The sequence below is a fragment of the Cucurbita pepo genome, chromosome LG14 (genome assembly GCF_002806865.2).
Source record: "Cucurbita pepo subsp. pepo cultivar mu-cu-16 chromosome LG14, ASM280686v2, whole genome shotgun sequence".
NCBI classification, from domain to species: domain Eukaryota; kingdom Viridiplantae; phylum Streptophyta; class Magnoliopsida; order Cucurbitales; family Cucurbitaceae; genus Cucurbita; species Cucurbita pepo.
In genome coordinates this window covers 8,864,211-8,885,682 of record NC_036651.1, presented here as the reverse complement: position 1 = coordinate 8,885,682, position 21,472 = coordinate 8,864,211, and the positions used below count along the sequence as shown (strand labels likewise).

General features: G+C 37.9%; 5 protein-coding genes and 1 long non-coding RNA gene across 9 annotated transcripts; 4 read left to right on the top strand and 2 right to left on the bottom strand.

Annotated features, from left to right (window-relative positions):
- The first annotated feature begins 591 nt into the window (after positions 1-591).
- LOC111809854 (protein PIN-LIKES 7-like) lies at positions 592-3,368 on the top strand. Of its 3 annotated transcripts, none has more exons than XM_023696307.1 (9): positions 592-643; positions 763-921; positions 1,513-1,592; positions 1,672-1,796; positions 2,010-2,131; positions 2,206-2,403; positions 2,552-2,674; positions 2,748-2,848; positions 2,921-3,368. In XM_023696307.1, exons 2-9 carry the CDS (start codon positions 787-789, stop codon positions 3,282-3,284), a joined length of 1,248 nt encoding a protein of 415 aa, XP_023552075.1. In that variant the 5' UTR covers positions 592-643; positions 763-786; the 3' UTR covers positions 3,285-3,368. The 3 variants fall into 3 exon arrangements, with proteins under 3 accessions (XP_023552075.1, XP_023552074.1, XP_023552076.1); XM_023696306.1 differs by having other exon boundaries at positions 603-635; XM_023696308.1 differs by lacking the exon at positions 592-643 and having other exon boundaries at positions 858-921; positions 1,568-1,592.
- A 1,533-nt stretch (positions 3,369-4,901) lies between these two features.
- Positions 4,902-8,697, top strand: LOC111809722 (protein PIN-LIKES 7-like). Its single transcript, XM_023696116.1, has 8 exons — positions 4,902-5,068; positions 5,144-5,223; positions 5,283-5,407; positions 6,612-6,733; positions 6,830-7,012; positions 7,591-7,719; positions 7,799-7,899; positions 7,973-8,697. Exons 1-8 carry the CDS (start codon positions 4,934-4,936, stop codon positions 8,334-8,336), a joined length of 1,239 nt encoding a protein of 412 aa, XP_023551884.1. The 5' UTR covers positions 4,902-4,933; the 3' UTR covers positions 8,337-8,697.
- Positions 8,698-8,927: 230 nt separating this feature from the next.
- LOC111810585 lies at positions 8,928-11,449 on the bottom strand. The gene is made up of 2 exons (XM_023697314.1): positions 11,286-11,449; positions 8,928-10,688 (listed from the first exon to the last, which is right to left on the bottom strand). Exon 2 carries the CDS (start codon positions 10,597-10,599, stop codon positions 9,496-9,498), a length of 1,104 nt encoding a protein of 367 aa, XP_023553082.1. The 5' UTR covers positions 10,600-10,688; positions 11,286-11,449; the 3' UTR covers positions 8,928-9,495.
- A 1,239-nt stretch (positions 11,450-12,688) lies between these two features.
- Positions 12,689-16,648, top strand: LOC111810717. Of its 2 annotated transcripts, XR_002817436.1 has the most exons (5): positions 12,689-12,983; positions 13,098-13,222; positions 14,040-14,754; positions 14,849-14,906; positions 16,079-16,648. It is a non-coding gene; the product is annotated as an uncharacterized LOC111810717 (long non-coding RNA). The 2 variants fall into 2 exon arrangements; XR_002817435.1 differs by lacking the exon at positions 16,079-16,648 and having other exon boundaries at positions 12,697-12,983; positions 14,554-14,754; positions 14,849-14,884.
- A 1,274-nt stretch (positions 16,649-17,922) lies between these two features.
- On the top strand, positions 17,923-18,621 carry LOC111809870. The gene has a single exon (XM_023696333.1). The coding sequence runs from the start codon at positions 17,923-17,925 to the stop codon at positions 18,619-18,621; it is 699 nt and encodes a 232-aa protein (XP_023552101.1).
- Positions 18,622-20,547: 1,926 nt separating this feature from the next.
- On the bottom strand, positions 20,548-21,214 carry LOC111809721 (dirigent protein 11-like). Its single transcript, XM_023696115.1, has one exon. The coding sequence runs from the start codon at positions 21,212-21,214 to the stop codon at positions 20,579-20,581; it is 636 nt and encodes a 211-aa protein (XP_023551883.1). The 3' UTR covers positions 20,548-20,578.
- Positions 21,215-21,472: the final 258 nt, after the last annotated feature.

Sequence of the window (21,472 nt, the reverse complement as noted above, 5' to 3'; positions counted from 1 at the left end):
GAGATCCTTGTTGTCTCTCGTTCCTTTCTCCAAATCGATGTGGAACTCCCACTAAATCCACCTCCTTCGGGGCCCAGCGTCTTTACTGGCACACAGCCTCTGGGGTAACAGCCTCCTCGCTGGCACATCGCCCGGTGTCTGGCTTTGATACCATTTGTAACAGCCCAAGTCCACCGCTAACACATATTGTGCTCTTTAGACTTTCCCTTCAAGATTTTTAAAATGCGTTGGCTAGGGAAAAGCTTCTACATTCTTATACACGTGTTTCGTTCTCCTCCAACCGAGGTATCTCACAAACTGATTGTTTGATTGGATGATTAATTTAAGATATTTGAAAATAATATATTCGAAAATTAGATAAATGTATTTGATGTTGCACAAGAATAAGAATGTTGTAGTGGAATTTTTTAATTATTTAATTTCGGCTTCTCCAACCAATTTGGATTCCACCTTATCAGGTCTTATAAAATAAAAATTAAAAAATTAAAAAAAAGTGTAGCATAGGAATAAATAATAGTAATTCCACCTCATTCTTATTATTCTTATTACTCTCTCTTCCTCTATAAATACACAAATTTCATTGACAGTTCCAACCAAACCTCATTGTGGAGGGTCCACGTCAGCTATCACCCCAGGTTTGTTTGTATGTACTCTTTTTCTTTCTCGAATTTTTTAGTTCTAAAAATGGCAACAAATTAATACCCATTTCAAATTAGTTAATTAATTATGGATTAGGCTAATTAATGTTCATTTGTTTTACAGAAGGACAACACATAAAAAAACATCATGGATTTGTTGTCCCTGTTGGAGGTGGCCTCCATGCCCAATTTACAGGTCCTCCTCATCTGTTTATTGGGAGCTTTCTTAGCCACTGATTACTGCACCCTTTTTCCTGCCCACGCTCGAACCTCTCTCAATAAGGTCCTTTTTTTATTATTTTTCTATTTCAATCTTCATCTCTTCCAAATTTCTCATTTATTTTTTAAACTAGAATTTTCTGTGTCCATTGGATTCGTCCCGAGGAAAATTTACACCTTTTTGTACTAAAAAATATTCGTTTAGAAAAAATATTTTAATGTATACTTTTTATTAAAAATATATTAATAATATTTATAAATATAATAAGATGTTGAACATACATGTAAAGTGAGACAGACTGGATGAATCGGATTTGGGCAAAGTTGACGGTTTGGGAGTGGGGACATGAATAAGAAATATAATGTGACAGCCAAGTCCAAGCCCAAGCCCAAACTCACCGCTGACAGATATTGTTTTCTAAGCTTTTACTTTTGGGCTTTCACTCAAGATTGTTAAAACGTGTCTATTATAGAGAGGTTTCCACACCCTTATACAAAAATGTTTCGTTCTCCTCTACAGATGTGGGATCTCGCATATAATCTATGGTCTCGGCCCTCTTTAGCTAAGGATGATAAATCTCTAAGGTTTAAAATTTGGTTAAATTGATATATCTAATGATTTCTTTTTTTTTTCTTTTTTTTATGAGTGTGGCAGATTGTGTTTACTGTTTTCACTCCTTGTCTTATGTTCTCAAATTTGGTGAAAACAGTGACATTTGAAGACATTGTTTCATGGTAAACAGTCCTTTCTTTTGTTGTTGAAGCTAATTCAATGTTAATTAGTGTCATTATATATGTAAGAAATGAATTGCAGGTGGTTCATGCCAATCAACATTGGTCTTAACTTCCTAATTGGAGGAATTTTGGGATGGATAGTTGTTCAAATCTTGAGACCCGACCCATCTCTTGAAGGCCTCGTCATTGCTGCCTCTTCTGCAGGTTGCTTCTCGTTCGTTACTTCTTTAAATATCATTATCAGTCGAATAGGATAACTCCAATAATTGTATGAGCTCATTGTCTATAAATTTTATGAATAAATAGTTTAGTGCAATAATTTCTAGAGTGTCTTGTAATCTCTTCTCGATTAGCATTAATAACATGTGCAAGTGTTTCTTCATCCATTATTCACTTCATCTGTGTTCTTCGTGTTAGGTAACTTGGGAAACCTTCTCCTCATCGTCATCCCTGCTATCTGCAGTGAGCATGGCAACCCTTTCAGCGACCACGACACCTGCACTTCTCTTGGTCTCTCTTATGCTTCCTTTTCCAACGCGGTAAATAATCTATCTGTCGTTTAAATTTTTTTAACATGGTATCAGAGCGCCTTAATGAACTGGTGAGCTTTCAGCTAGGTGGGTTTTACCTCTGGACTTCTACCTACCACCTTGTCAAAACCTCCTCATTGCGACTGAAAGCACTTGAGCAGTTCAAAGCACCCGACCACGGCTCCAATGGCGACTTGCAAACCCACCTTCTCAATGATCAAAATGGAGAACAAGCTCACCTTCGTCCTGCTTCAGTCTCATCAACCAAGACCCTCCAACAGGTTCCCCGTTTAAAATATACACCAATTGTTTGCGTTGTGTAGCTCTGTGCCTAAAATATTTAAATCATTATCTTAAAATATATAGCCAATGGACATTGGAGTTGACTATATCTAGCTAGTGATGATATTTTAACACTTTAGCTTTTAGGTTGAATCGCAAGAAGCCGTGGGCAATTTAGAGAAACGGGAAGCATCATCCGTTTGGGCTAAAACGTTGACGTTTTTGCGGATTCTTATTCAAGAGTTGATGGCTCCTCCAACATTAGGAGCGGTAAGTGGTGAATTATGAATACCAAAAATGATATAAGAGAAATGAATTAACTAACGTGTATGGTTATGATTAGATGGTCGGATTCATTTTTGGAGCAGTGGCATGGCTTAGACATCTCGTTGTTGGAGACAATGCTCCATTTCGAGCCATGCAAGCCGCTGCTATACTACTCGGGTAAATATTTTTTTAAACAAAATAGAAAGTTTATGAATATTTTTATTAATTTAGCTTGAATGTTACGGGAAGAAATGGGGCGATCCCGTGCACGACTCTGATACTAGGCGGGAACCTGATTCAAGGGCTGCGATCGTCAAAGGTGAAGGCAACGACGATCCTCGGAGTGATTGCGGTTCGGTACTTTGCGCTGCCGGCGATTGGAGTTTTGGTTGTGAAAGCGGCGGACAGGTTAGGATTTTTGGCGGCGGATCCTCTTTACCAGTTCTTGTTGATGATTCAGTACGCGACGCCGCCGGCGATGTCCATTAGCACAATGACTCAGCTGTTCGGCGTTGGTCAAGAGGAGTGCTCGGTTATTCTGCTTTGGTCCTATTTGGCTGCAGCTCTTTCTCTTGCTCTTTGGTCTGCACTCATCATGTGGCTCTTGTCTTGATCTCCTTCTTTCCATCACTATGCACAAACTTAAACAATTTATGGGTTGGTTTCCTAATACCACAACCAAAATGCTTCCATACTATAATCAAAATTTTCTATACCAATTATTATAACAGAAGCGGAAGCAAGATCGACTGCACACACGTATCCATAAATAGAAATTAAGCAAAGAGACAAAGATTTACGTGTTTCAGAAACAAGAAATTTCTCTACCTCCACCCATAGCAACCAATCTTAATATTCAAAGTGTTTACAAAGTGTATATCTCACTCTCACACTACAAAGTCTCTCAATCAAATTTCTCCCAAGTGTCACTCAAACTCTATATATCTCAACCGATGTGGGACCCAACGTCCTCGTTGGCACTTGTCTCCCTTCTCCAATTAACGTGGGACTCCCATTTAGGGCCTAACGTTATCGTTGGCACTCATACCTTCTCTAATCGATGTGGGACCCCCAATCCACCCCCTTTAGAGCTTAGCGTCCTTGCTGGCACATTTCCTCGTGTCCACCCCACTTCAAGGCTCAACCTCCTCCTTGGCACATCGCCCCGTGTCTAACTCTATACCATTTATAGCGTCATAAGCCCACCCCTAACAGATATTGTATCTTTGGACTTTTACTTTTAGACTTCCCCTCAAAATTTGTATTGGGTAGGGAGAGATTTCTATAATTTAAATTAATCTTTATATTTAAATCAATATGTACACGTAAACATTAATGATTTTAAAGGGAATTTTTAATTAAAAGGCTGAATAGATTCTGTCGAGTTTAAATTGGAACAATATATAAACTAATTTTTTAACTTCAAATTAGAAGAAACTTGTTAAGGTGATGATGTAGTGGATGACGTAGGTATATAATTAATTTATAAATACATATATATTTATTTGGGGGAGATTTTAAAAAATAAGAAAAAGAAAGGGAAAGGTGGGCCTGAATACATATATAATTACAAACCTGCCCTTAACAGTTGCGTCAGATTATTTTTTTTGCAAAAAAAATAATTTTATAACTCTAAATTAAATTGAGTGATTATATCAATTTTAATTTTAAAATTTCAGTTTCAGCCCATTAAATCTTAAATTTGTATAATTATTAATATTTAGTGTATTTAATGAGATTTCTTACCCTTCTTTCGGTAAGATCCTACTTTGATTGAGAAGCATTATATATATAAGAGTGCGAAAATCTCTCATTTTACAACCATGAGGTTGATGACAACATATAAGATGCAAAAACGGACAATATTTACTAGCTAGATATACTTGGGTTGTTACAGAAATTCATAAAGACAAGTTTCTGTCCTAAGAAGGCAGACCATAACAAAATAAGCAAATTTGAGTTTTAAGCTGTGGTTTGGTAGGCTAGAAGATATTTGGCTCTTCATGGAACCCAAAGAACCTTGCCTTTTCCGTGCACATGGTCCACGAACTCAACCAATCACGAGTAACTGATGCCTTCACAAGAGAAGAAAGAAGGTCCGAGTCAAATTTTTAATATATCTCTAATAAGATTTACTTAAGAATATTGATAATCCATTGTCTCGTAGCCAGGAAGGCTCTATCCTTCTCCCTCTTATACATACATATATATATATATATATATATAGTGCGAACCATTTCCGACCACCGATTTGTAAAAATCATGGGTTTGTTGTCATTATTGGAAGTGGCGTTCATCCCCAATTTGCAGGTCCTTCTGATGTGCTTAGTGGGGGCTTTTTTGGCAACTGATTACTCCAATCTTCTTCCGGCCCAGGCTCGAGCCTCTCTCAACAAGGTATTCTTCCCATTTTTCATAATTATCTTGCGCTTCCATCTCTTAATCGTATTAGGTTTTTGTTTGTTTGTGCAGATCGTCTTCGCTGTGTTCACTCCTTGTCTCATGTTCGCAAATTTGGCCCAAACAGTCACTTTTCAGGACATTGTTTCATGGTATGCCCTCTGATTTCAATGCTTTGTTTATTTTGTGTTGTTGATTTGGTGAGTTATAGGTGGTTCATGCCTGTCAACATTGCTCTTACCTTCCTGTTTGGATGGGTTTTGGGTTGGATAGTTATTAAGCTTCTCAAACCCAAGCCCTATCTTGAAGGCCTTGTCATGGCTGCCTCTTCTACTGGTTCGTTTTCTTCCTTCCCCTCTACTTTATTCGAGCTTAAACTTTTAGGTTAATTATGGAGATCCCACGTCGGTCGAAGAGGTGAACTAAGCATGGCTTATCAGAGTCTGGAAACCTCTCTCTATCAAACACGTTTTAAAAACTTGAGGGGAAGCCCAAAAGGGAAAGTCTAAAGAGGAGTTCGCGGTGGGCTTGGGCGGTTACAAATAGTATTAGAGTCAGACACCGGGCGGTTACAAATAGTATTAGAGTCAGACACCGGGCGGTGTACCAGCGAGGACGCTAGCCCTAAGAGGGTGGATTGTGAGATCCCACATTAGTTGGAGAGGAGAACGAAGCATTGATTATAAGAGTGTATAAACTTCTCTCTACCAAATGCGTTTTAAAACCTTGAGGGGAAGTTCGAGAGGGGAAGCCTAGAGAGGACAATATCTGTTAGAGGTGGACTTGGGCCGTTACAAATAGTATCAAAGCCAGAGCTAAGTAGTGTGCCAACGAGGATGCTGGTCCTTAAAGGGGTGGATTGTGGATCCCACATTGGTGGGAGAGGAAAACGAAACATTGCTTATAAGAGTGTGGAAATCTTTCTCTAATAGACGCGTTTTAAAACCTTGAGGGGAAGCCCGAGAGGGAGAACTTAAAAAGGACAATATCTGATAGGGGTGGATTTGAGCTGTTACAAATGGTATCAGAGCCAGACACCGAGCGGTGTACCAACGAGGACGCTGGCCCTTAAGAGGGGTGGATTGTGAGATCCCATATCGGTTGGAGAGTTCTTATAAGAGTGTGGAAAACTCTCCCTACCAAACGCGTTTTAAAACCTTGAAGGGAAACCCAAAAGGGAAAGTCTAAACAGTACAGTATCTACTCGGGGTGGGCTTGGGTTGTTACAAATGGTATCAGAGCCCGACACCAAGCAGTGTGCCAGCGAAGACGTTGGCTCCTAAGGGGGAAGATTGTCACCAAGCGGTGTGCCAGCGAGGACGTTGGCCTTCAAGGGAGGTGGATTGTGAGATTTCATGTCAGTTGGAGAGGAGAACGAAATATTGTTTATAATAGAGTGAAAACCTCTCTATATCAGACACGTTTTAAAACCTTTAGCGGAAGCCCGAAAGGGAAAGGCTAAAGAGAACCATGTCTACTAGCGGTAGACTTGTACTATTACAATTAGTGATTTAACACGGGTGAGTGTATGATTGTTTAGGCAACTTGGGATACCTTCTTCTCATCATTATCCCTGCTATTTGTGATGAAAATGGCACCCCTTTTGGCGACCATGATACCTGTTCTTCTCTTGGACTCTCTTATGCATCCTTTTCCATGGCGGTAGTTATTAACCTATCCAGTTTTAACTTGGGTGATTCAGTACAAATTTGGTATCATTTCTGTTTAATCTAATATCTTGAATTGGTGAACTTTCAGCTAAGTGGGTTTTGCCAATGGACTTATACTTACCATCTTGTGAAAACCTCCTCCTTGCGATTGAAAGCCTTGGAGGAGCCGTTGATATCACCCAGCCACGCCTCCATTGGCGACCTGCAAGCTCGCCTTCTCCATCAACAAAATGGCCCTGTTTCAGTCCCATCAAGCAAGGCCTTCCAAGAGGTAACTACTTATACTTACGATTGTGGGGTAGCTTACGACTCTCTATAATGTTATGATATTGTCTATTTTGAGTATAAGCTCTAGTGGTTTTACTCTCTATAATGTTATGATATTGTCTATTTTGAGTATAAGCTCTAGTGGTTTTTCTTTGGGATTACCCAAAAGACATACGAATGGAGATGTATTTGTTACTTATAAATCCCATGATCCTTCCCTAAATTAGCCAATGTGAGACTCCCTCTCAACAATTCTTTTCTCGAACAAAGTACACCATAAAGCCTCCCCTAAGGTCTATTGGAGCGCCCTCGAACAGCCTCCCCTTAATTAAGGTGCGACTCCTTTCTCTGGAGCAACAAAGTACCCCTTTATTCGACACTTGAGTCACTTTTGACTACGCTTTCGAGGGTCCCAACTTCTTTGTTCTAACACTTGAAGATTCTATTGGCATGATTAAGTTAAGAGCTTGACTCTAATACTATATTGTTGAATGAGACTTTATTACTAAAATACCTAAATTATTTTTCTAAAATCAATATGTTAATTGGTTCGTGGGATGGTGATAATATTTTAACTTGCAGATTGAATCCCAAGAAGTAGAGGACAGCTTAGAGAAACGGGAATCATCAACGTCGTCCATTTGGGCTAAAACGCTAGACTTTTTGCGCCGCATTGTTCAAGAGTCGATGACCCCTCCATCATTAGGAGCCGTAAGTAATGAGTATCCATTGTTGTTTATAGAGATGATTATGAATGCCAAAAATGATATGAAGAAATGATTATGAATAGCTTGTGGGGTTCATCTTTGGAGCGGTGTGGTGGCTTAGAAACCTGGTTGTTGGGGACAATGCTCCATTTCGAGTAGTCCAAGATTCTGTTCAACTGCTCGGGTAAATGGCTGAGTCTTTGTGTTTTAAAGGATGAAATTGGAGAGTGTTCTAAAGGGTTTTGTGTTGTGTGCAGAAATGGGACGATTCCTTGCACCACTCTGATAATGGGCGGTAACCTGACTCAAGGGCTAAGGTCGTCGAAGGTGAAGCCTAAGACCATTGTCGGAGTGATTGCGGTTCGGTACTTTGCGCTGCCGGCAATTGGGGTTTTGGTTGTGAAGGCGGCCGACACATTGGGGTGTTTGGCGGCGGATCCTCTTTACCACTTCATGTTGATGGTTCAGTACACCACGCCGCCGGCTATGTCCATTAGCACAATGACTCAGTTGTTCGGTGTTGGTCAAGAGGAATGCTCTGTTATTATGCTTTGGACCTATTTGGTCGCTGCCCTTTCTCTTGCTCTTTGGGGTGCAATCTTCATGTGGATCTTGTCTTGATTCTTTTTTTTCTTTTTATTATTAATTTTACTCCTGGCTGAGAGTATTAGAGCACGTGGCTAGGAACGGTAGTGTCGATTCAAATTCCTTCCCTTTGAAGATAGAAAAATCATGATCGGGATAATAGATCTAAAGCTGGGCGTGGGATAATAGATCTAAAGCTGGGCGTGGGATAATAGATCCAACGCTGGGCGTGGGTCTCTTTGTCAGAGTAGAATGGTCTCTCCCATTTTGTATTCGTTTGCTAATAGTGATCATATGATCGGTTGGAACAGAAGGAATATTTTTGTTTTCTTTCATATAGTCTTGATGATTACTATATTTGTCGATGAAAACAAGTTGAGTGATATTTATGCCCTAATATATTCCAAAAGGTCGGGCACCGATTATATTGAAACTATATCTAAATGAGCATGTAGGTGATGACAAAATATGCGAAAATGACTTATTCTCGACAAGAGTTGATAGAGATCACCGACATTATTACAAAGCTGAGTTTCGCAGCTCAACTTAGTGACAGTGAACACAAGAACAGAGCACAAGGCTTCAAATACAACATTATCTATTTGAGCATAGAAAACAATAGTAGAAAACAATAGAAAAGGGACGCCTTCATTAACAAATAAGAGAAATTACAATGCTACAAGAAGCAAAGGTTTCCTCCTCTTAAAGGAAGATCCAGAGAATACAAATCTCAATCTCAATTAATCAATAAAAACAACACTATGAGAGTATAGAAGACTAGATGACCAACAAAAAGCAAACAGCTTGCCTTTTCCTGTACGTGATTAAGTGTAATATATTGATACAAGTGTAGCAGAACCATGAAAACGACCATCTACAGATCTTACCTACAGATACATGGGGATGCCTTTTTAGTATATTCAGCAATATATAATCAAATCAAAACAAAAATGCCTCTCTTATTTGGACTTCAAGCTCTGTGTCATAAAGGATACCTCTGAACTCTGGAGAATATTCAAACACATAATATGAAATTTACAATGGTGTGTCCCAGTTCATTGTGAAACAAAATATGCAGGATGATCAAAAGGAAGACAGGCGGAGTAAAGCCGAATCTATAAGAAAAGCTGCACGGGTCCTACCTCGACTATCAACTTCTATGAGCACCAACCTTTTACCATATGTCGTATTCCGGTCATGACTGCATAACTTTATTTTGTTTGACAGAAAGAGGAGGATTAAACTCCTGGCATTTCCATACTGATGCGGATTCTATTGGCATCACGCCTTCGGTTGGGCTATCTACAGAATGTAAAATAACATTTTCAGATGTCGGGCTTTGCACACTCGATATTGGGGAACTTCCGTTATTCATATCTTCCTTGAGAGTTGTCTGATCCCTGAAAGAACAAATACTCAAGGGCAGTTTTTTAAGCTTTACTCTTCCCCTCTTTTTAACAGCGACACTAATATTGTCGCACGTTTTCTCCTTCTGACTTGTCTCTGCTTCTCCATTATCCATCTCGGACTGATTGTTCTTCTCATCAGCTTTGAGCTTGCGTACTTCCTGAACGCTGCCCTCAGAGTCAGCCTCACTGGTTCTAGCATGCCCATTGCACCTGGGAGTAGGGTCCAACTCCTGTGAGATCATACAGTTGGAAACCTTAGTTTTCTCCGAACCAGGTGAACCTTTGAGCCTCTTATGTCTGTGGCCTCTAGCATCTGAACCAGATGAATTCTTCAAAATTCTTGGGGAGCTATTTATGGCTCGATGCAATTTGCGAGCTAACTCTTCATCTGTCTTGGTATTCTCAAGAGGTTGATATTTTGTGTATAGAAGCTGAACTGGGACATGTTTCTTCAGCTTGTTCTTTCTCAGGTTTATTTCTTTATAGGCTGCTTCTTCAGAAATGGTGGCAACCAAGTCCATGGCACTCTTTGCAGCCGCAACAGCCCTTGCTGCAATCGCCGCCTTCTCTTCAGCTGCTGCCCTGGCAGCCTCCGCAGCCTTCACAGCTGCAGCTGCAGCTGATCTTGAGGCCTCCACTATCTCTTCAGATGACAGGTTAGTATTTGAATGAGCACTCAACAGATTGTTAAGCCGCATGTTGAACTCAATAGATGTGAAGCCATAGGAAGGAGAGGGAGGAGGAGAACAAGAGGAGGAGGCAACTGGTGGCAGATTAAAAGTACCATCACCATCCGCACCTTGCTTTCTCAAGCCAGCAAGAAGGCGCTTTCTTGGTGGTAGAAGAACATCGGAATCGAGATGATTCACGTCACAGATGTTGGCCTCCATTCTTCTCCTTCCAAGTTATGGCTTTAAACATAAATCGCTAATGTGTCTGTCTCCACACGAACAAGAAACTGAGTTAACATTTACTTCCGCTGAAAAACAATCATAAGAATACAAAATTAGCTTCTAATTCTATTCCATCACAAATTCCATCAGACTCTAACATCAATCGGAAAACTCGGAAGCTATAAAATAACATCCAAATCAAACCATTTCTTCAGTAGTCAAAAGTAGAAATTAAAATTTGATGCTGCCACGATCTGGCAGAAGAGGAAGATCCCACAAAACGGATTGCCAATTTTACAAGGTTTTATGGGCAGAATCATCGCATGAATATCAACAGCATTTCAATTCGCGGGAAAAGTACTCAGAAACCGACATGGACATCCAATTGTGAAACAGAATAAAGATAAAGCAATCGCAACACAATCAAATGGGACAAACATGCAGAAAATGAAACCAGAATTAAACCAAAGAACGCAGTGAATACAGAAGGGGTCGAATTCCGCAATAACAGAAAGAAACAGGAGACATAGAAAGAACCTAATAACATGAAAAGGGCATCAGCAATGGATTCAAGGGAAGGGGGAGAAAAAGAGAGAGAGAGAGAGAGAGAAGAGCAGAAGGGTAATTGAGAGAATTGAAAAGGAAAGGGAGTGTTAAAGGAGATGAAGAAACAGAGCAAATACCTGATCTCTGGTACTGTAGAGGCGGGGAATTTACAAGGAAGAAGGTGTAATTAGGGTTTGGGAAGGAGGAAGAAGAAGAAGAAGAAGAGAAGGAGAAGAAGAAAATTCAGGTCCAGAGGAAAACTGAAGATCATGTTTTAATATGATGCATATGCGTTGCCTAACAATAAAATTATAATATAAAAATAATATAAAAATAATATAAATAGAAATGCGAAAATTGGATTGGTTAATCAGGAGCCTTCGCTCTCTATTCCGTGCAACCTAACACCTTATTTATTTCTAATTTACCTTTTACTTTTATTTCATTTTCATCCTTAATTATTATTATTTTCATGTCACCCGATTATCCGAACAATCTAGACTATCCAATTCAAATTATAAAGGTTGGGTTCGGCTATATTTTTTTTAAAAGTTCAATTTGAATTTTTGTAAATAATTTAAAATTTTCGATTTGGTTCGTGAGCTAGGTTCACAGCTCAATCCAACGTTACCCTAGTTTTAAAATTGGTACGATGATTACTTCAACTGAAGTTATAAGTACGTAAAATGAGGTTCGGTTAGGTATAAAGTCATTTATTATTGACATTTGGACGTGTCGTTGCATTAGATGACGTGAGCTGCTTAGTCTGGTAAGGAACGTGTTGACTTTTCCATCCATTTAATGATAACACCGTGAATAAGATATTAATTACTATTTCAAAAGTCAATAATTAAATTTTTGTTCGGAGAAATAAGGTGAGTTTTTCAGATATATTATTTATTATGAATTTTATTCAACGGTTTAGAAAAAATTAAATTGGATAGTTTTAGAAGCTAAAATTATAATAATAATTTCTAAATTTAAGAACTTTGGTAAAGTTGGAAATTCAGCTTAAAAAAAAAAAAAAAAACTCTCGAACCGACATGTCGTCTGTACTAACTAGCACCGTCCTTGCATTGGGGACGTTCTAAACTGCGCTTTACGGCGGTATGCTTGAATACGCCACTCGGCACGGCCATTTTTCTTTCACTCCATGCGGCGGAGCACAGACGTCTCGAAGAGGAATTGGCTTTTGAGTTAGTAATGTTCAGGCCTCCGAACCGTCGGCAAATGTGGCGGCAGCGCCATCTCGGTAAGAAGAGTGGATACTGCACTAACATGTGAGAATAGTTTTTGGGATGTTGACTGAAATGGAGTAAGATTGTAGTTACAAAAGTCTTCTGTGTAGGGTTTTTTTAAGGCTAATTTCGATAAGAACTCATTGCTTTTCATGAATCTTCCTAAACTTCACAAGCAAGAGAGCAAATCGAGTATAGTCTTCATTGGCATTTTTGTTAACTTTCAGTTTTGCGTAAATGCGCAGTTATTTGGTAATTGTTGCTTTCGCGTGTGCTCTTTTTCTGAAAACCGGTTGAAAGTACGCTAAACTGTTCATAATTTATAGAAATGAGTGAAGTAAATCGAATATCAGGACTTTTGAAATTGCTGAATGAATTGATGTTGAAAAAAAAAGCATGGAATTGGTTCGGGCGTTACCATATCTCCGAGAAGAAGTTCTATCTTCACACGCTTCTATGTCCATGATTTGCTTTATTAGGGGACTGGGAAGGCTTAGATTAGAAATTCAAGCTTCTGTAGTGAAATCTTGCATCATTTGTCCAAGTGCTCTCGCCATTGGAACCTTTCAGAAAATGCAATTAATGTATTAAGTTCTGGTGAAAATAATGAACTCTTGATCTTTCTGTTTATCTGCTAATTGTTCTCCTATTCTTCTACTTCTTCTTGTTTCCCATTTGATATTTTTCCTTATTAATGCACCGTAATGCCAGATGGGGATTATCAAGCCCTTGCCGAGGTGTGTTCGTAGTTCTGCGCGTGCTAGTGTTATTCCCTATGGTGTCAGAAGGTCGTGGAAGAGCTTATTCATAATACCTTGAATGCTGATGGGTGGAAGGTATGGCGTCCTCTAATCAGCCATCATATATTATTGTTCTACGCTGAGGCATTGGGTTGCTTACTCTCCCAAGTAGGAAGTAAAGCGTTTTATTACTAGCTATCTATGCTAAGGTAAGTTAATCCGGTTGGGAGTATACGGAATACTTGAACTTAGATATTCATCCATCTTGCTCCTAAAACAGTCCCAACTCGTGCACTATGAATCAGAGCCTGCCATGACAGTTTGTTTCTTTGTCATTCATCACCGAGCACATTTCTTCTACAAGAGAAAAACTGACCTTTATGGTTGATTGATTCTCTTTACAAAGAGAATAAATTTAGTTACTGAACTTAGTTTATTTTACATCCTTAAGCTTCCTTGTTCCTTAGTGTAGTCTCGGTCCATAGTTTCAGACTCCGTTCCAACTAGCCTACCTAGTATATATCCACAGTTGACGTGACTCCGTACTGACGCCTTTCCCTTTGTAAACGGCTAAGTGACTTTGTAACCTTAACGTAATGATTTTTGTACTTTCTTTCTTACGATATCATATCATAGGCCTTTTGTCGGGCTTTCGTCCCTTTGCCTCCATAAGTTTTTGTTGGCACTAATAAGTTTTAACTTTGTTACCTGTCCTATTGTTTGAACTAAATAATGATGATTTGACATGAGTAGCACAAAACAGTAGGCTAGCTAGACACAATAAGAGCGCGACCAGATAAAAAGAAAACTGGTTTAGTATGTATACAGTTTCTCTGTGTCATGTTGTGCGGAACCATTACTTGGTGGTTTCATTTTGGAATCCAGAATTAAATTTGAGATGCTTGGCTTGCAGGATGGGGATGGTGTTTGTGATGTCCTACATTGGTTGGGGAGGAGAACAAAACACCCTTTATAAGGGTGTGGAAACCTTCCCCTAGCATACGTGTTTTAAAGCCTTGAGGGGAAGCCCGTAAGGGAAAGTCCAAAGAGGACAATATCTACTAACAGTGGGCCTGAGTTGTTACAGTGTTGATAGATGTTATAATTGGATGGGTTAAACAATGAGTACTTAGCTTTTCCAACGAAAGGAAATGGTGCAAGAAAGGGCTGAATCTGCTATGGCTTTCACGACCATCTCTTGTAAGTGGTGCAAGGATGTTTAGATGAACTATGTCAATAAGTTTGGGTGATATGCATATGGCATGCTTGATGTGATTTTCTTATCGACAAGTGCTGAAAAGTAGAATTCTAAGGAAGGAAATAGACATCTTAGCAAGCTGGAAAATACTTAATGAATTTGGATTTACTACCTTGGTGAGTTTATGCGAGCTCAACCGAACCTATCCCCTCTTTTTTTGTGATTCAAGGGAAGTCGTAACAAGGTATCCATGGGGGAACCTTGTTCAATAGCTTTATGCAGTGACATTGAAATTTCATGATCTCATCAAGATACCCAAGGTGGAACGTTTGGCTTCCGAGGATAGGCATTTGCTTCGATTTCAGATGTATCGGTGGTGATCATAACCAAAGCATGTGGGAGGGAAAATGGATATTGTAAAGTCATGAAGGTACAGAGGTCTACAGCTATTTAGTAATGGAGCAATATAGGTCTCATATTTTGTTGTCCTAAAAAGTAATTAACTTTTATTCTGTTCGTCACAGGGTTGCAAATGCTTGTGTCTTGGAATTGATGATGATTTGGAAGATGTTGGTACTACTGGTAACAGTTTCATCATCCCTCAATTATATTATATTGTGAAAATCGCTTACCATGCTTTAAGACCTTGCTAGTGCTTGTATCTGCGGGGGCAGAGTCAGATTTTCATGGGGAGGGGCAATACTTCATATTCTAACTACACACATCATACAATCTTTCGATGGGCAAATTAGAGAGAAAACCTTTTTCTTATATATATAGATATATAGTTTTTTAATCCAAAACAAACTAAGGGTATCTAATCAGCTCTTTGGTGTTTGGATATCTGGGTATGTGTGAGATCCCACATCGATTGGAGAGGGGAACGAGTGTCAGCAAGGATGTTGGGCCCCTCATGGGGTGGATTGTGAGATCCCACATTAGTTGGAGAAGGAACGGAACATTCTTTACAAGGGTGTGGAAATCTCTCCCTAACAGATGCATTTTAAAAACCTTGAGAAAGTCTAAAGAGTACAATATCTGCGAGCGGTGGGCTTGGGCGTATATATATATATATATATTTGTGATAAAAACCATCTTGGATTGATCTAGTGGCCAATAATAGTTATTGATACACTAAAGAGCTTGGAGGGAATGGTAAAGAACAGGTCAAATAAAGATCTAGCAAGTAATTATTTTATCTTGGCACCTAAATGTTGTAGGATCAGATAGGTCCCATAAGATTAGTTGAAGTGGGAACTAGCCATCTAGAATCACAGATATTTTTCAACAAAAGAATTAGTGACTACCGTTGAAGAAATTACTTCCATCATGTAGTGTTGACTTCTTTGGCGCTAAATAGACCTAAGACTTCGTGCACTTCTCTGCTTATCGTCTCATTTCCAAGCGATGAGTAAACAGTCTGTCGATTGTTAGTGCTATATGTGTATTTTCATTTACATCTTTCACTAGAAAGTTTTTCTTTGATAATTATTCGTAACAACGCAAGTCCACCGCTAGTAGATATTATCCTTTTTGGACTTTTTTCTTTTGGATTTTCTCTCTAGGAAGAAGTTTCTACCCCTTATAAGAAAGTTTGGATGCAATCATATTTAGAGACTCTTTTGTTACCTTCAGAGTGCTTCATCATTAGTGAACTAAAGCATATTTCTCTGTTTCCATATTCGTAATTTTCGAGTCTCTCTTCATAGTTTTGTTTATATATTTTTTTCTTTATTTTCCCCTCTTTTTTTGAGGGTTGGAGGAGGAGGAAGTGACCAATAATTGACAAGTTTGAGCTGTTAAATGTGCAATGCGCCCATGGACAACCAACGACGGTACCAACTTGTGAACATGGAGGCATTGCACAAGCAGCTAAGGGAGTGGGAAGTATAGGACAAAAATGGTTCAAATGGAACGAGGAATGGTCTGCAGCAACGGGAGATGAGCACTGAACGAATTTTGTGTTAGGAATTACGAACCTCTACAATAGTATGATATTGTCCACTTTGAGCATAAGCTCTCTATGACTTTTCTTTTGGTTTTCTCAAGAAATCTCGTACCAACGAAGACGTATTCCTTACTTATAAACCTATGATCAACCCCTTAATTAGTCAATGTGGGACTCGTTCTCCCAACAATCTTCACCATGTTGTGCTTAAGTTAGGCCGAAGGTTTACAGTAATAGCAAGGAGGGGAGGAAGTAATAAAGAAAAATTTCTCCCCATTACCAAAAACAGCAGAAACCTTGTTCCTTACCAAGTTAGCCCCCTATTGATTTTCTTTTTACTATGTGTGAGAGGGAATTACATTTAAGTTCAAACTTATAATCTTTGAGATGATTTTTTTTTTCTTTTTTTTATAAAAATAATCTCTATTAACATTTAAATTGTGAAAATATATTCACCTAGTGCTTTACCTTCCTTGCATAGAAATTATTAGGATTATTATTTAACTATTTTTAATAAAAATTAATTTTAGAGAACAAAAAAAAAAAAAAAAAATTAGAAAGATACGGTAATTCGGCATCATACATATTTGATATTTGTTCGAGGATTATTATTTAACTATTTTTAATAAAAATTAATTTTAGAGAACAAAAAAAAATTAGAAAGATACCATTGGTAATTCGGCATTATACATATTTGATATTTGTTCGAGCTAGCACAGAAGATCAAAATTGTATTTTAAAAGATACGATTCGTAATTTGACATCATACATATAGCTAACTCATTTTAAAAATTTTTTTAGAATAATCTTCTAAGAGGATATTTTTTTATGAGCTAAATATTAAGTTATACCTTGAATTATTTTGTTTTTATATTTTCATTTTTTAAAAAAATTAATTGGTTCAAAATTTATTTACCTATTTTGCTAATGACATTTAATTTTCATAATAATGTTTTTTGGGTTAAGTTTTAATTATTTAAATATTGCAAAACAGAGGAATGGGATAAGGAACAATAATTTAGACAGCAAATGCCATGCATTTCCCCCCCTAAAATAGCCCAAAATAATTTTAAAAATCCGAAAAAGGACTTTATAACTAATATTTGACAAATTATGTATATGCACATAGCCTTTTATAGTAACCTAAATAATACCAAAATACATTTTTGGTCAAAATAAATTTAATTACTTCATTACCATTAAAATACAAATTTCAAATATTTATGCTATTAATTACTTAAATATATCATCATCCAATTCAAATATTTTTATCGCTAACACGACTTAATTAAATCAAGATGAATTTAACGAAATTTAAAATTTTAAAATGAAAGATCATGACTCGGAACGAATATAATCACAATAACAAGAAAAACATATCGTTTCAATATCTCTCTCAATTAATTTGATCATAGTTCCGTTAAATTAAAATATATATATATATATATTAGATTATGATGGAACTCCAAACATGTTGGATTTATGTTGGATTTACCTCGTACTTGTTTTACATAATGTCTAAAATTTGAGTATAAATAGAGACATAACCCTTAAGACAGCCATCATCCACCAATAGCTATCTTCTTATTGCATATTCATCCCTTTTGCTCCATTCTCAATTCTTTCATTTCCTTCCTTTTGTCTCTTGCAATGGAGAAGAACACCAATGCCAATGCCAATGCCAATATCAATGTCGATGCCGATATCAATACCGTCCCAGAGTCGACCTCTCCCGACCAACGCCACGGCCGAGAAACGTCTCCAATGGCGGTTTCTCCACCACCTGCTAGCATCGACGACAATAGCCCTACTCCTCCCGTCATCAACCTCTCGTCCGTAGCGCCCGCCCCAGAAAGAGCTACAACAGGCGACGTGGGAACGTCGTCGTCGTCGTCGACACATGGTCATGTGGGAGGAGGTTCGAACAAGGAGGTAGGGAAGAAGAGAGGGCGAGGAGACGGAGGAGAGCAGCAGCAGCAAGTGAAGGCTGCAAAGAAGAAGGGAGAGCTAACGGAGGTCCCAAAAGGTGACCCAAAATGTGCGACTTGTAATAAAGTGTTCAAATCGTGGAAAGCACTTTTTGGACACTTGAGGTCTCACCCGGAACGGACATACCGTGGGGCTCTTCCGCCGCCAACCGCCGCGGAGCTCGATATCCGCCACTGTCAGCAGCAGTTCGCTTCCACTTTGCTGACGGTGGCTCAGGGAGTGGCGGCGTCTAGAAGAGGGTTGGATATTGATCTCAACCAGCCCTCCGCTGCTGAGGAGAGTGAGTCGCCTGAGAAGAGCGGCGGCGTGGGGTTCGATCTCAACGTGGAGCAGCCGCCGGAGAGTGATAACGATGAGTAATAATATCCAGAATTAACACATCTTTGTAAATTCATCCAATTTCAAATTTTGAAGAAATTATGCCCAAACGGTTACATCATGCATGCATCTTCAGGATCCCTGCATTTCCAAAATTTTAATTAATTAATTAATTCATTCATTCATTCATTCATTTTAAACACATAAATAAATAAATATATATATATATAAAAAGTATGGAACAATATTTTCTATTTAATAAAAAAAATTAATCAAAGTATGAACTCGTGTGGAGACTAGAGAGGTCCATTTATCTGTATGGTCAGCTCTGAACATAGTGAAAAATCTACATGTAAACATCTCTCACACCGTTTGGGACAACAATTATTTCTCCGGATAAAATATATATTATATATATTTTGAATATTCAAATTTGAGGGGTTAAAAATTATATTCGACAATATATTATATTCTTCCTAATTAAATATTCTTATATTTATTTTACATTCTATTAAAAAATTATTTGAAATTAGTATTTTTTTTTTAATAATACTATATAAAAAAATGCAATAAGAAATTTCGCACAGATGAGAATTGAAATAAGAGGTGGAGACGAAGGAGAAAGACTTTCTCATCTCCGTCTCGTAAGCATCTCTTTCAGTGACAAAAAGAAATGAGAAAATAAATTATTCATGAAAATACATTTCATATTATCGAAAAAAAATAATTTTGAGTTAAATACTAAAAATTTCAGACAATTTGTTAAAGATCGAGACATTAAAAAAATATTTAAGAAAAGAAAAAGAAATGAACTTGATAAAGTATAAGAAAGAAAGGAGAACTAACCTATAGTTGTCGATAACGAGATTTATCTGTTGATAATAGTTTCTTCGTCCTCTAAATCAAAACTTCAATAAAATGAAGACGAGGGCCACTCTCGACTCTTAATTCTTCGGGTATATATTTTTGTGAGTGGCGAATATTAACATCGGTTCGTTTGTTCTTATATAATAGTCGATTTGTGTTTTTAATAAGGCAACTTAATTAATACTCATCTATATTTCAAATATTCATTTTTATCGAATTTACGATTTAGATGTGGCATTGCTATGTTAAGAATTGCGCATTAAAGTTTAACAACTAATTTTTTTTACGAATCCTTGAACAATATTCGTTGGAATTAAAATTAAATAAAAAAATGACCGATCGAATGTGGAAAACAATAATATAACGAAGATTGACCGTGTTTTTCTTATCAAATTTTGTCTTTAGACATAACTTAATTTTATATTTTATTTATTATCGTAGGTGAAATAATTTTATCAATAAATAATTAAAAGTTTATATTGAAAAATAAAATGTATATATTAAAATTTTTATTTAAAATGACTATTTTTCAAAAAATAATAAATGAAAAAAAAAATTCGGTACGAAACTCAATCCCTACTAATTTTCCGTGAGAATCCCTATTCCGATCACTGCACAAATAAATGGAAAATTTCACAGAGATAAGAACGTGAATGACTTCTCCATCCCGCCCCGTCTCACGAGCGTCTTTTAACTGTGACATGACTCTTCTCAATAGAAATAAAATCACGAGGGTATTTGTGATTTTCTTTTCTTTATCTACTTAAACTCTTAGTTTTAATTTTTTTTTAATAGGATAAATTTATTTTCCTCTTTTTATTTAATATATCTTATACTAAATACAAATTTCAACCTTTTAAATTTTATTTTATTTTTTCTTTTATATTTAATATTAATATTAATTTAAAATTTCACTCTAATAATACAATATTAATTAATGAAATTTAATTAATTAATCTTCACAAATTAGTAACCGGGTTTATATATATATATATATATATTTACTTATATTAAGAATATTAATATTTAGGAGAGAAAATGGGAGATGCTCAATTGAGCTTATTACACAAATATTCATAAAGCTACTGAGAATTTAAAAATAAACCTGAAATTTTGTATAAAGTAAAGTAAATTATGCGTAGGGCGGCCAGTAAATATGAAATTCCAACTTGTAAACCACCGTGATTCCGACCAGATCCACCGGAGATGACGTCACGTAGCCTTGTACGAACAAGAAATCTCCGGTCCCTCCGACAATGGGGTGGTTCGACGGTTTAACATTATGGGTCCCACCCACGATGGAGAGCGAACCGGTATGGTTCCTCAAACGCAAGCTGATCTTCGCTATGCTAAGGCTTCGCAAGCCATCGAGGCTAGAGGTTATGGAGGTTCCCTCCGACGTGCCGACCAGCTTCGATGCTCGGTCGGGAGCCGTGGTTAAAGGGTCGCGAAAAACAAACATGGTGCCGAATGGGGTGGTGGTTTGGCTCACTCCTGGGCCAGCCACCCCCGGCACGATGAAGTAGCCGGTTTTGTTGATTGTTTCGTGCTGGAAGAGGGAGAAGTGGAGTGACCGGAGGTGGAGGTGGGGATGGTGGGGATGGTGGGGATGGTGGGGATGGTGGGCGGCGTTGGGCTCGGCCAGCGCCGGCGAAGATAAGAGGGAGGAGAGAATTAGAGTGAAAAGGGTAGAGAGAATGAGAGAGGGTGGTGGTGGTGGTGCCATGGTGGTGATTATGGCGGGTGAAAGATCAATGCTTTGGCGCATGAGTTAAATTAAGGAGAGAGCCGACAAAAGTAGTGGTTGGAAGGTTAGTGGACTTGACTTGGGTCTTATTGGTGCTAAGATTTTAAGGTCAAGGTGGGAGACGTGTGGAATCCAAACCCCATTTTCACCTAAAACGCAGTTTAAAAACACGTATACGAGGAGAGAGAATACTTCGTTCCTCTTTCTAACTGATGCGTGATCTTACAATCCACCCTGATAATAGAAGTGTTTGGCTCTAAAACCATCTGTAACGGCTCA